This window comes from Desmodus rotundus, chromosome 2 (genome assembly GCF_022682495.2).
Source record: "Desmodus rotundus isolate HL8 chromosome 2, HLdesRot8A.1, whole genome shotgun sequence".
NCBI lineage: Eukaryota > Metazoa > Chordata > Mammalia > Chiroptera > Phyllostomidae > Desmodus > Desmodus rotundus.
The window spans coordinates 73,460,617-73,475,719 of NC_071388.1; the positions used below are offsets into that span (position 1 = coordinate 73,460,617).

Here is a 15,103-nt window from a genome sequence, read left to right on the forward strand (position 1 = left end):
CCATTCTTCTTTTAACTCTCCATTTTTACAACCTTTTCTTTATGAGTTGACTGCCACGTGTCCACCATTGTACTATGGAGATTATTTTATACTTACTACTATCCTGTGAATTAGATATAACATAATTTTACATTTGAACAAATGATAACTGAAGAACAAGTAACTTGTCTAACTAGAAAGTGCTAGATATGGCATTAGGAACTTGATCTGATGGTTTCACCTTTTTCATCAATTCTAGACAAAAATATGTTTCTACTTTTTATCATTGCATTTGACTTATTATTTTATATCTTGAATTATCTTCCATAAAATTTTCAATAATAACAGGACATATCTCAAGTTTCAAAACTTTATGTGGGTAATAAACTTTAAGAACTAAAACAAAACATAAACTCTCATAGAAGCCAAGATGCATGTTATTTGATAATTAGTGATTAAAACAGAACCTGGATCAATAATAGGTCCTTAATTTGCCAATGTTCAGGAATAAAAGATTGAACGAGTGAGTGAGTGAATGAATTAATAAATAATAAATAAAAGAACATTGTCTGCTACCAATAGGTCTTTCTTCAGTGTTGGTTCATGTACTGAATGCATGTTTCAAACACAAGATGCTCTTAACTATCAAAGTAAATATTAGGTTTACATTGAAGCTTAGCGATAGCCTCTCATATAGTATCAAATGTGAGTTGATTTTTTTTGCTTTCAGTGTTAAGAATTCTTGAAGAAAAGTCGTTATATTTTACTAGTTGCTTCCTATAATTCATTTACTGAATGATAAGCAACATTAAACCATAATAATTTTGGCAGGAGTTTTGTTAACAGAAGAAATTATTCAATCCACTTCTATTATTTTCTTTGTCTCTTGAGATTATATAATGGCTAAAGCAATTTACCTTCAAAGTCCAAATACACTCATATATATACATACACACAACTACAGTGATACAGAGCTTATAATTTAATGAGAAAAATTGTATTTAAAGAAAAAAAATACAATTGGTGTTTGGATTAATAATAAGAGGATCAAAATTCAAGTCCCGACTCAGCCATACTGGTGGCAAGACCTCTGGCCAATCAGCCCACTCACAGAGACTCACTATCTTCACTTGCAATGTGAAAATAGCAGTTCTATTTCACTATTTACAGATACCTTACAGATCAAGTAAGATTACATAGAAATACCTTATTATGTGGAATAAAGCCATGAAAATCTAAATTATCACTTCTGGTGAGTTTGAGATTTTTACCAGTTAATCTGAATTACAGAAGGAAATGCTTGAAAACAATTACTTTTTTTGCTCAAAGATAATTCATTTTATAATTGCTAATAAATATGTGCTTTGAAGTATGAAGTCTATTATAATGTAGTATTTGCAACTCATTTAGAGGAAGCCCTTTATTCAATTATAGTATTTTCATTTATTTAAATTGAGCCATAAACAATTTTAATGGTACATTTTGAGCCTGATGCTCTTAAACAAGAGAAGGTGCAAGAGTCTCTGATCTCAAAGGAGCAGAAAACTGAGGGCACAGTCTCTGCTCAGAGCTTGGCACTAACATGTGTTATCAATTTTAGCTGAAGTTCAAAAAGATGGAACTTTTCTAAAGCAAATGTTTGATATTTCTGCCATCACACCATTAGTCAAGCAACATCCAGGCTCCAGAAAGACCTCCATTGGCCACTTTTCACTTAGTGAAATAGAAGAAATTATATTAGACATGACTGTTGTGTTTTTATTGTTATTTGGGGAGGGATTATTTACTGAAAAATTTTAAAAATAATATGCAACTTAATTATAAACTTTCATTATTAAGGAATTGTCATAAGCTGAATATTAAGATGATTTCTTATAATTAACATATTTCTATATTTGTGCAAACATCCACTTTACACATGCAAAAAACAATTATTTTTTCCCACCTTTCTATCTTCTCCACATATGACAAAGAAACATTACTGGAATAACATGTCATTCTTTAGTGACAATGCCAAATTCTTGCTATTTCTGTTTGCTTGTCTTCAAAATTTTCTTCAGCACTTATCTCAAAAGGACTATACTCAATGTCATATCATTTTTGAAACAATTTGAACATTTTTATTTTATTTATTTATTTTTTATTGTTATTCTATTACAGTTGTCCCAATTTTTCCCTCTTTGCCCTCCTCTGTGCATCCCACCCCCTGCTCCAGCATTCAATTCTCTCACTGCTATCCATGTCCATGGTCATTCATACAGGTTCTTTGACTAGTCCCTTCCCCTTCCTTCCACCATTATCCCCCTTCCACCTTCCCTCTGGTCACTGTAAGTCCATTCCATGTTTCCATGCCTGTTTTTATGTTTTGTTCATTAGTTTATTTTGTTCATTAGCTTCTTCTTATAGGTAAGATCAAATGGTATTTGTCTTTCACCAACTGGCTTATTTCACTTAGAATAATATCGTCCAGTTCCAGCCATGCTGTTGCAAAATGTAGGGGCTCCTTCTTTCTTTCTGCTGTGTGTATTCCATTGTGTAAATGTACCACAGTTTTTTGATCCACTCATTTACTGATGGGCTCTTAGGCTGTTTCCAGAACTTGGCTCCTGTGTATAGTGCTGCTATCAATGTAATCTCTATTAAAATATCAATGGCATACTTCATAGATCTAAAACAAATATTTCAAAAATTTATATGGAACCAAAAAATACCATGGATATCAACAATCTTGAGAAAGAAGAATAAAGTAGGAGGGATCACAATACCTGATATCAAATTATACTACAAGGCCACTGTAATCAAAACAGTCTAATACTGGCATAAGAACAGACACATAGATTAATGGAACAGAATAGAGAACCCAGAAATAAACCCATGTCTTTATGGTCAACTAATTATTGACAAAGCGGGCAGGAGCATACAATGCAACAAAAACAACCTCCTTAATAAGTGGTGTTGGGAGAACTGGACTGGTCCATGCAAAAAAAAAAAAAAGAAAGAAAGAAAAAAAAGAAACTTGACCACCAACTTACACCATACACCAGAATAAAGTCAAAATGGATTAAAGCTTTAATATAAATTATGACACCATAAAAGCCCTAGAGTAAATCATAGGCAGGAAAATTTCAGATATCCCATTAGAAATAATTTTGCCAATATATCTCCTAAGGCAAGGGAAATAAAGATTAAAAAAGAAAAATAAATAAACTATTCTAACAGCCAGATTTAGTCATGAGGGGGTGACAAGAAGAAAAAGCTGCTTCAGGCATTTAGTATCAAGAAATTAAGGTTCCTGTAAGTTAAGTGGTTATATTCCTCTCCTAGTCCAACTACTAGCTTTATTATTTGTCAATAAAATACCAAATAAAAGGCTAGTCTCCAGACAAGACAAAAATAAAAAAATAATAAATAAACAAATGGGACTACATCAAATTAAAAAGTTTCTGCATGCCTAAAGAAACAATCATCAAACTGAAAAGGAAATGACCATATGGGAGAACATGTTTGCCAATGATACTTCAGACAAGGGTATGACCTCCAAAATATGTGAAGAACTCATACAACTCAACACCAGGAAGACAAACAATGCAATCAAAAAATAGGCAAAGGACTCACTTCCACTGAACATGGAGGTATAGGTAGACATGCTTTGCCTCCTTGCATAACCACAAGAAGAATTACAATTTACCTCAAACAAAAAACACCCAGCACTGCCAGAATATTGAACTATATGGAAGTCTGACAACCAAGGATTTAAAGAAGACACATTCAGCCAAATGGGTAGGAGGGATGAAGTTGTGGAGCTGGGGTAGGGAATGAACATGCAGTGTAGCACGGAGAGGCAGTGGGGAGGCAAAATTGTGTTCCCACATTCATGTGTGGTGGATAAAAATTGGGTAGGAGTATCCTGGGAGCAGGCAAGCCCAGCCCCGGGCCAGACCACACAAGCCAGGATTCCAGCACCAAGAAGATTAAGCCTCATAACATCTGCCTGTAAAAACCAGTGGGGGTTGGGGCAGTGAAAGAAACTGACAGTTTCTCAGAAGAGTCCATTTAGAGGGCCCACACAGACTTGGAATATATGCAAACCCACCCACTCTGGGAATCACCACCAGGGCAACAGCTAAGAGGATTATAGGTGCATATGGGAACTGAGAAAAATGACTGGAAATGGGCAAGTGCCGGGCAAACCTCCAGAATCCAAGCAGTATCACTGTCCCCTCTCTGACCCCTTTCCCCACACAGAGCCACAAAGTGGTGAAGTACATTGCCCTGCTCTGGTGAACACATGAGTCTCCCCCCCATGCAACTTAATAGTAGTGCTAAGACATGGAGTCACAGCAGCTCTACCTAATACACAGACACAAACACAGGGAGACTGCCAATTTGAGGTGACAAAGAAATAGGGCTGAAATGAAAGAACAGAATGAAACCCCAGAAAAAATGACTAAACAAAATGGAGATAGCCAGCCTATCAGATGCAGAGTTCAAAAACTGGTGATCAGGGTGCTCAGAGAATTTATTGAGTATGGCAAAAACATAAGGGGAGTAATGAAGGTTATCCTAAGTGAAATAAAGCAAAATCCATAGGGAACCAACAGTGAAGGGAAGGAGGCTGAGATTCAAATCAACTATTTTGAACATATGGAAGAAATAAACATTCAACCAGAACAGAAAGAAGAAACAAGAATTAAAAAAAAAAAAAGAACAAGGAGAATAAATGATTCTGGGACATCTCCAAAAGTGCCAACATTAAAATCATAGGGATGCCAGAAGAAGAAGAGGAAGAGCAGGAAACTGAAAATTTATTTGGGAAAATAATGAAAGAAAACTTTCTTAATTTGGCAAAGGAAATAGACATGCAAGTCCAGGAAGCACAGAGAGTCCCAAACAAGTTGGACCCAAAGAGATCCACACCAAAGCATATCATAATTAAATGCCACAGGTTAAAGATAGAGAGAGAATCTTGAAAAGCAGAGAATTACCTACAAAGGAGTTCCCATAAAACTCAGCTGATTTCTCAAAAGAAACTTTTCAGGTGAGAAGAGACTGGCAAGAAGTATTCAAAGTGATGAAAAGCAAGGACCTGTACCACCAATATCACTCTCTCCAGCAAAGTTATCATTTAGAATGGAAGGGCATATAAAGTGCTTTCCAGACAATGTAAAGCTAAAGGAATTCCTCACCAGCAAGCCCTTATTATATGAAATATTAAAGGGACTTGTCTAAGAAAAAGAAGATCAAAACTATGAACATTAAAATGACAACAAACTCACAACTATCTACAACTGAACCTAAAAAAACAACAAATAAACAAACAAGCAGAACAGGAACAGAATCACAGATAATAGATCATTTGGAGGGTTATCAGCTGTGTGGGAGAAGGGATATAATGGGGAAAAGGTACAAGGATTCAGAAGCATAATTGGTAAGTACAAAATAGACAGGAGGATGTTAAGAATAGAATAGGAAATGGAGAAGCCAAAGAACTTATATGCATGGCCCATGGACATGAACAATCCCCATGGAGGAGATTGCTGAACGGAAAGGGAATACCAGGCAGAGGGGGACAAAAGGAGAAAAATTGGGATAACTGTAATAGCATAATCAATAAAATATACTTACAAAAATGAAATAAAATAAAAATGGGCAAAGGACCTGAACAGATACTTCTCCAAGGTGGACATTCGGGAGGCCCACAGACATATAAAAAAATGCTCAACATCACTAGCCATCAGAGAGATGCAAATTAAAGCCACAATGAGATATTACCTTATACCTGTCAGAATGGCTACCATTAATAAATCAACACACAATAAGTGCTTGTGAGGATGAGGAGAATAGGGAATCCATGTCATATTCTTAATAGATAAAATATAGTTATACCTATTTTATCAGTAATTTACAGAAATAGTTTATTAGAATATTCAACTTTGGAAACTCTGAACACAAGTTATCATGCCTTCGGAGCTGTACTTTGATAAATCAGTTGAGACCATTTCCATCTAAGTGTCCACATAAGCAAAACTAAGAAAAATCTCTACTTAATAAATAAGGAAAAAAAGGGCAGAAAATGCTATTTTTACAGCCTGAAGAACTTTCCTTACTTTTTTAACATCCATGTATGTCTCTTTGTTGAATTGCCCCCATTTGAATTAAAAGGAATGTGTTGCATATTTCCCTTAATCATTTAGATAGGATGAGTTTTTGATAGGTTTGAAAGGTCAGATTCAACCTAAAAAATTTGTCAGAGTATGACTTGCATGTGCCCAAGGACTGACCTTAAAAAGTGCCAGTTTAAACATACAATAACTATCCTAAATGAAGAAGAAATATAGTTACAACTTGTATAATAACTGTCTTAGTAGTTCTGATCTTACACAAACTCTGGCAGAAAGGGAAATAGAAACACCCTTAACTCATGAGGCTAGTGATAATGTTGATACCAGCCCACATAAGAATATTATCAAAAGGAAGATGACAGATCAGTGTAACACATGAACACAAGTTCAACAACACGGGAGTTATTATAAAGCCATTCCTAGCAGAGTATCAAAAAGATACATTCAGCTGGGGTGGGGTGGAGGGATGGGGAGAAAAGGCACACAACTGTAATTGAATAACAATACAAAATTAAAATAAAAATTAAAAAAAAGATACTATGTGATGCCCAAGTATTCATAGTAGCTTTATTCTAAGAATGCAAAGTTGGTTCAATATTTAGCATTCAAGAAAGTCATAACATTAATAGATAGAAAAGAAAAGGTCAATCTCAATAAACACAGAAAATAAGCAAACATTTTTTTTACAATTTATTTCTATATAATTTATTTTTTTAAATATATTTCTTGATTATGCTATTACAGTTGTCCCATTCCCCCCCAACTCCATTCCATCCTGCCCACCCCCTCCCTCCCACATTCCCCCCCTATAGTTCATGTCCATGGGTCATACATATAAGTTCTTTGGCTTCTACATTTCCTACACTATTCTTACCCTCCCCCTGTCTATTGTCTACCTACCATTTATGCTACTTATTCTCTGTACCTTTCCCCCCTCTCCCCCTCCCACTCCCCTATTGACAACCCTCCATGTGATCTCCATTTCTGTGGTTCTGTTTCTGTTCTAGTTGTTTGCTTAGTTTTCTTTTGTTTTGGTTTTAGGTGTGGTCGTTAATAACTGTGAGTTAGATAAAGTGCTTCTCAGATAAGGTCAAGTTAGAGAAGTTCATCATCACCAGGCCCTTATTATATGAAATGTTAAAGGGAGTTACCTAAGAAAAAGAAGATAAAAAATAGGAACAGTAAGAAGGACAGCAAACATTTTAATTTAAAATGTTTTCTTAGCACATCATCCATAAAAAATATGTATGCAGATAAATGTATGTAAACACCCCTCCCCAAGATCAAACAAACCTACAAACATCATATTCAATAGTAAAACAAAAGCATTTCTTAGAGTTGAAACACAAAGCCTGCTGTCATCACTTCAACTTATTATTACATCCTTAGGTATTAATTTTTACTATTATACATGAAAATAAATAAAGGATAGAAAGCTTGAAAAGATAAAAACTAAACTCTCCTTCAAAACTACACATATTCTGATTAATATATTCTTTAACCGTCACTGCACTTATTGAGCAAATCAGATCTAAATGGAATAACAGAAAGTAAAAATATCACTCCTGTCTTTAAAGTATTGAATTTGTTTCAGGTTAGCATAAATAAATTTTTAAAATTTAGTCAGCTGAGTGTAAAACATTTGATGTATAAACATTGGAAGTGTGTGGTTGGTTAAGGAAAAGTTGGGGAAAGCACTTTTTAGCCTCAGTTTGAAGACAGAAATTACCCTTAGCCAGCCCGAGGTGACAGACGAAGATGATCAGTTGTAAATAGTAGTCTGCTGGTCTGAATACAGAACCACAGATGAAGTGAAGTTGGCCCCTGCCCTCAGTGACGCATCGACCAGTGAATATAATAAGGAACATTCTTAACAAAAATAGTGTCTTTATTAAAATGGAACTTTGAAAACATTGTCCTGTATTTTACATAATTTAATGGAGAAGTATCTTTAATTTAGTGCAGCACAATATTTCTATCAGTCAGTTAGTTATAGCTCCTGAAAATCTATAACCAAAACCTTTCTAATCAAAGATGATCCAGGACTTCCTTCCTGGAAATAGTGAGGCATATTTTGTCAATTTTCTTCAATTTCCTTTTTCCTGCTTTTGCTTTTCTGCTTCTACCCTGATTATGATTACATGATAATAATAATGAGGGTGTGTTGCTAAGGTCAAACATTTTGATTTTATAAATCACATATAATAGAGTACGTTTAAGACTTTTGGAAATATAAGACATGTATATGTAATACATAATAATTATTAATAGAAGTTAATAGTTTCTTTAGAAATGAATTAAATTTCAAGATTTATAATATTTTAGTGTTGGTAATTTTTGTTTTCATAAAAATATTTTAAAGTAACATTTATTTGATAATTGCAATACAAATTTCTAGATATTGCTGTATATCACATTAATTGCGCTCTTCTATTTATGGAAAAGGTGATTAGAAACGTGATGAAATAGCACTGAACCTGGGGTTCTTACACATTTTGAATGACACTCCTCTGTTGTCAAACAATGGTTCAGTGGTTAGTAACATCTCTGAGCCACTAGGGATATTTGGGAAATGAACTATTGTAACAAACTGATATTCTACTCTTAAGCATTTAGTTATGAAAAAATATGATTTTATCTATAATCAAATAATTTTAAAAACAAAAGCAAATTCTACTGCAAATCTTGTTTTTTCTAATTTTTAATAAAATTTTATTTCAGCCAGTCATGCAGCAATAATTTCACATATTCAGTATGTATTCTCAGATGTATTTTAGAATCACTGAAGGCAGTAAATATTATAGGCTCTTTTTTAATTAAAATAATTTTTTTACTTTTAAAAAATTATATTTTATTGTTTATGCTATTACAGTTGTGGTGATGTTTCTTCTAAATCAAAACATGCATGAAAGAGTATGCAAAACTGAACAGAAATACATTGCATCATATGACAATGAGCTGGTATTTTGTGATTTGCAACTATATTTCACATATGTTAGAATGAGTTTTCTCCAGTACTACATCTCTTTTCCTTTAACTACATTCATCATAGTCAAAATCACAAGGGAAACCAAGTAAAGATACTGCTTTCCAAGGTAGAATATTTGTGATTCTGTTTACTCTTTGTCTGTGCATGGGGTTTGCTGAATCTTTGAACTTAATGTAAAGCACATTTTTAGACTTGCCCATTTAAACTGATGTGTTTATAAATACCTAAATTACAGAGCTAAATGCAGCCTGATCGTGTTTCTGAATGGTCATGAGACTTTGGCTTAATTGGCTGGTTTGATTTTTCAGCTACTTTTATTTCCCTTGCCAAACATTTTACTAGACATGTTAACAAGAAATGAAATGGCCATAAGGCTGGCATCCAGAGGAAGAGAGATAAGCGAAGGTTTGTGTAGCACTGAATACAAACACAATAATTGGCCACTGTAACTAAGAGTTGCTGCATGAGACAAAATAACTGTGACTACATTCGTGGTATGCATTGAATTTTGGTAAATATTATTCTTCATAGAATTGTGTTAAAAAAGGAACGAAGAAATTTATAGTTATTTATGGAGAACATGCACGTGAATTCCATTCATTCATACACACATTCACTTACCATTCGCCCATTTCAGGTCAGATCTCTTGAATCAGGTTTTAGGCATTTAATTTTCCATTTCAGGAGAGAAAGGTTTCCAGGGAAATGTGGAAACTTCTCTTTTTTCTTTAATATTTTCAAATCAAAGCTCAATTAGATTTTTGGAGAAGCAAGTTCTGGAGGCTTAAGGTTTTGGCTAAAATGAGGTTTCAGACATTACCACATATAATGTGTTATTCTATATAACTAAATCACTCCGTTAATGGAAAAGAAATTGAGGTATCAATTGCTTGTTACACATATGAAAATTATCAGAGAAATTTTATAAAATATAAATATTTTTTTCACCTCTTAATAAGATACACAACTTGGGATACACTCAAGTACTAAATGTAGGAATTTTAACCTTCACAGTACTAATGCATAATTCACAAGAGTATGAATTAAGAGTTTTCACCTATGAAAGGAAAAAATCAAAGAAAACTATTTTCTATCATCAGAAAGGCAAACTAAACTGCATGATACAGGAGGATCTTATGAGGAAAAAATATGTGTACTCATAAATGAGGTGTGCATGGGTATTTGCAAAAAAATTGATTATTTGGTCAAGGTCTTCTATCAGTACTGAGTCAAGTGTTAACTCAGGTTTTCTAGATGTGGAGGAGGAGTTCTTTTCCTCCTTTTCATAACATGATGGTTTTATAGTTAAAATAATACTATAGCAACAATAAGTGAAGAGAATTACAGTGTGGTAATATGTGCAGGCTTTGAAACAAAAGACAACTGTGTCGGGTACCTAATGTGTGGCCTCCTCAGCAAGTTTCCCAAATTCACAATGTTGTCAGCTGAGGAAACAGTAAAATGAGAATGATACATATTACTAACGCATAGGATGATGTGAAGATAAAGTCACGTAAAGTATGTCAAGTACTAATGTAATGTTACATGATTCTAAAAGTAGAAAAATTACAAGTGTTTCCTACATGTCAATAATATCAATTTTTCATATATTTTCCTATTTAAAATGTTTTATATTACTTATTTTCATAGTTGTGATCTTAATGTATGTAGAGTTATATGTTTTCAACTATGGTTCATATAAATTATTATGTAACAATTGTTTAAAGTGCAATAGTCTTCAGTCATTTTAATTCAAAATGACTATAGAATTGAAACTCACAATTGACTAAGTCATTACCTGTAGCTGAACATTTATTCTATTTGTAGATATTTATATTAACATATTTAATGCCTATGTGTCTAATGCTTTTTCATTCCTTAAATATTTCTTTCGGGATGAGCTTCCAAAAGTAACAGCATAGTGTATTCAGATTGCAATTTTTTAGCTTTATAACTTGTTAAATGTGTGCTGTTAAGTTAGTTAGTTATCCTCTTTATATCTTAATTTTCCTATTTGTAAAATGGAAATGATGAATAAATTAGGACATATAAAAAAATTAAACAATTGTATGTAATAATTAGTATCTCATTATATATAAATGCTTGTTAAAAGATTTAATGGTATTTAATTCCACATATTTCAAAAATGGTTATTATAAGTTATTGTCAACAGCAATTTTAATTTTATTTTCCCTTTAAATATAGCATGGATTTTATAATTTTAATGCATTAATTGGATACAGATAAAAATATTAAAATCATTAGTCTTAATTGTTCTGTACAATTCAGATGTTAAATCCATGAAGGGGGGGAATTTGATTCCCTTCTTTCTGGCTGACCAGCAGGAGAGAATACTTAGCACATGGCTGTGTAAATACCTCTAGAAAGTGTAAATGATTGTGGAATTATTGGTTGTATCTTGAGCTTGAAGACAGAAATACTTGGTTTTGTAGATGAGCTAAGATGCAATTAAAATGAAGAAAAGGCCATATTTTGTGTTCATGGAAAGCCACGCCAAATAAGCCAATTTAGATATAGGTTATGTGCCCTTATTCTGAAAAAAAATCCTTCAATTTATAAAAGAATATTATTTTCTATTGAAATTTAGTGTTTTTAATTGCAACTTTGAAAAATGTTTCAATTTCTTAACTCCTCATGTGTATCAAAGTGTATCATATATGGTCACTGCATATATAATTGCTCAAGTGTATCAAAGTGCATTATATATGTTTATTGCACACTTGTTGAATTCTACTGATGATTATGTATTTAATTTACTATATACCTAGGTAAACCAGTTATGATTGTCACAGAATACATGGAGAATGGTTCCTTGGACAGTTTTTTACGTGTAAGTAGAAGATTTTTATATACATTCACATCTACCTCATATTTCTCCCTATTTATCTATGCACATATATACATAATATGTAGTGAATTACTGAATATATTGGAGACAACCTCTGATATTGTGCCAAACAATTAGATAATTAAAGTTCAAGATAGAACTGAAATTTGCTGAGACTAGGTAACAAGAGGAAGACTGTAAATTGGAATCTTTATCTTGAAGCATCCAAATGTTAATGGTTTATATTTTTAAAACAAAAGCGTTCAGTCTTCTTTGGCCTTTTCATATTGCCAAGATTCACATCGCTTAAAATAACAATAAAAAGTAACCCTAAAGTGATACAGATAACATCGATGTAAGAAATATTCCCTTTTCTTTATTTAAAGTAACCTGAGACCGCTACATGATAAAAGACCATTTATCTCTCACATAGTGCTGTCCACTCAAAAAATAAACATGCGTTACAATGCTAAAGTATCCACAATTTAGAAATGTCATTTGGAACAAATATTATCTTAAAAAATACAAAAACTTGACACTGTTAATCACTAGTCACTGCAAAGAATAAAGAAAGGCGTAGACCCTATGCTCAGTGTGCTTTTAGCACTATATAAATAGAGGTGATAGACAGACAGATAGGTAGACAGACAGAACAATTCATTACCATGGAGGAAATGTCTAAATTGTGTATGAATGAGAAATTATTAATTTTAATATTCATGAACCAAATATAAATTTTATTAGAAATTATTTTCCTAAACATATTTCAAAAATAGATATTTTTTCAAATTAGTTAATTAAATCATAATAATATTCTTTGTTTTGTTTTTTAAGTATATTTTATTGATTTGCTATTACAGTTGTCCCATTTTTTTCTCCCCATTTTCCCCCTCCTCCCTGCACCCCCATCCTTCCAGCATGCCTCCCCTTAGTTCATGTCCATAGGTTGTACATATAATTCTTTGGCTTCTCCATGTCCTATACTATTCCTGACCTCCCCCTGTCTATTTGATACCTACCAATTATGCTTCTTATTGTACCTTTTCCTATACTTTTCCCCCATTCTTGCCCCTCCTCCTCCCCACTGATAACCCTCCATGTGATCTCCCTTTCTGTGATTTTGTTCCTGTTCTAGTTGTCTGCTTAGTTTGTTTCTGTTTTTGTTTTTTAGGTTCAGTTATTGTTAGTTGTGAGTTTGTTGTCATGTTACCATTCATAGTTTTCATCTTCTATTTCTTAGAAGAAATAGAAGTCCCTTTAACATTTCATATAATAAGGGCTGGATGATAATGAACTCCTTTAGCTTTACCTTATCTGGGAAGCACTTTATCTGCCCTTCCATTCTAAATGATAGCTTTGCTGGATAGAGCAATCTTGGACATAGGTCCTTGCTTTTCATGACTTGGAATACTTCTTTCCAGCCCCTTCTTGCCTGTAAGGTTTCTTTTAAGAAATCAGCTGATGCTCTTACAGGAACTCCTTTGTAAGTATCTCTCTCCTTTTCTCTTGCTGCTTTTAATATTTTCTCCTTATCTTTAATCTTGTGTGATTTAATTATGATGTGTCTTGGTGTGTTCCTTCTTGGGACCAATTTCTTTGGGACTCTCTGAGCTTCCTGGACTTCTTGGAAGTCCATTTCCTTCACCGAATTGAGGAATTTTTCTTTCATTATTTTTTCAAATGCATTTTCAATTTCTGGTTTTTCCTCTTCTCCTTCTGGTACCCCTATGATTCAGATGTTGGAACCTTTAAAATTGTACCAGAGGTTCCTAAGCCTATCCTCATTTTTTAAAATTCTTATTTCTTAATTCTGTTCTGGTTGAATGTTTATCTCTTCTTTTTGTTTCAAATCCTTGATTTGAGTCCCAGTTTCCTTCCCTTCACTGTTTGTTCCATGTACATTTTCCTTTATCTCACTTTGCATAGCCTTCACTTCTTCCTCTATTTTGTGTCCATAGTCAATCATTTCTGTGAGCATCTTAATTACCAGTGTGTTCAACTCTGCATCTGATAGGTTGGCTATCTCCTCGTCTCTTAGATTTTTCTTGAATTTTGCTCTGTTCTTTCATTTGGGCTGTATTTCTTTGTCTCGGTGCCTGTTACATTATAAGGGTCAGTGCCTTAGGTATTTGCCAGGGTGGGGCTACCCACTTTGCTGTGTTGTGTTGTGGCACTGTCTGTGGGGGAGGGGTCCAAGAGGGAACAATTCCTGTTGCTCAGTTCTTTCCCCACTTTCTATCACTTTTCCTGCTACCCATAAGTGGATGGGACCCTTCTGGTGCTGATTCCCACATGGGTGGGTTTACGTAAGTTCTAGGACCCCGTGGGTCTCTCCAATGAACTCTCCTGTGAGGTTCCAAGTTTCTCCTGCCACCACAACCCCCAAATGTGTTTATAGCCGGAGGTTTTGAGGTTTGAGTTTCCTGTACTGGAACCCTGTGTTGCACAGTCTGTCTCAGTCCCCAGTTGTTCCTCCCTATTTATCTGCACACAAATGTGGAATCACAAAGTCCACCAACCACCACCTTGCCAGGCATGCTCTCTGCCCTGGCTGCCTGTCTCTACCCCTCCTACCATTCTGGATGAATGTTTCTTCCTTAACTCCTTGGTTGTTGGACTTCCATACAGTTTGATTTTCTGGCAGTTCTGGTTGGTTTTTGTTCTTAAATTTGTTGTTGTCCTTCTTTTCATTATGTGAGGATGCAAAGCATACCTACCTATGCCTCCATCTTGGCCAGAAGTCCTTAAATCACAATAATACTCTTTTAAAATATTATTGTGGAAGCTGGGTTTGGGTGTAGTGGGGTGGGGTGGGGGAGAGCAATGAGGAAAAAGGTGAGACAACTATAATTGAACAATAATAATAAAAAAATTTAAAAAATAAAATATTGTTCATGTAGACATAACTAGACATGTAATTTTATATTTATGTATGTATGTTTTTTATATTTATGTATGTGTCTATCTATTTCTCCATTTACCTATTACCTAAACCATGTATTTCTACTTTAATCCAAAAAAATTGGAAGCTTTTCTACATCCAGAACTCCAACTTTATGTCCTATTTCTTTCTATTTTATAATCTACAATTAAAGGTCAGGTAGAAAACATATTTCAGTAAATTTTTTTTCAAGTTTAACATCTACCTTATTTGAAGCAATTAAT

General features: G+C 33.8%; 1 protein-coding gene across 2 annotated transcripts in view; it reads left to right on the top strand.

The window, feature by feature from the left end:
- EPHA3 (EPH receptor A3) overlaps nucleotides 1–15,103 on the top strand; it is a 343,281-nt gene that overhangs the window by 286,750 nt on the left and 41,428 nt on the right. For both annotated transcript variants that reach the window (XM_024558191.4, XM_045193569.3), the window contains exon 12: nucleotides 11,880–11,941. In XM_024558191.4, coding sequence (XP_024413959.1) covers nucleotides 11,880–11,941 — 62 coding nt within the window. The remainder of the gene's footprint in view (nucleotides 1–11,879; nucleotides 11,942–15,103) is intronic.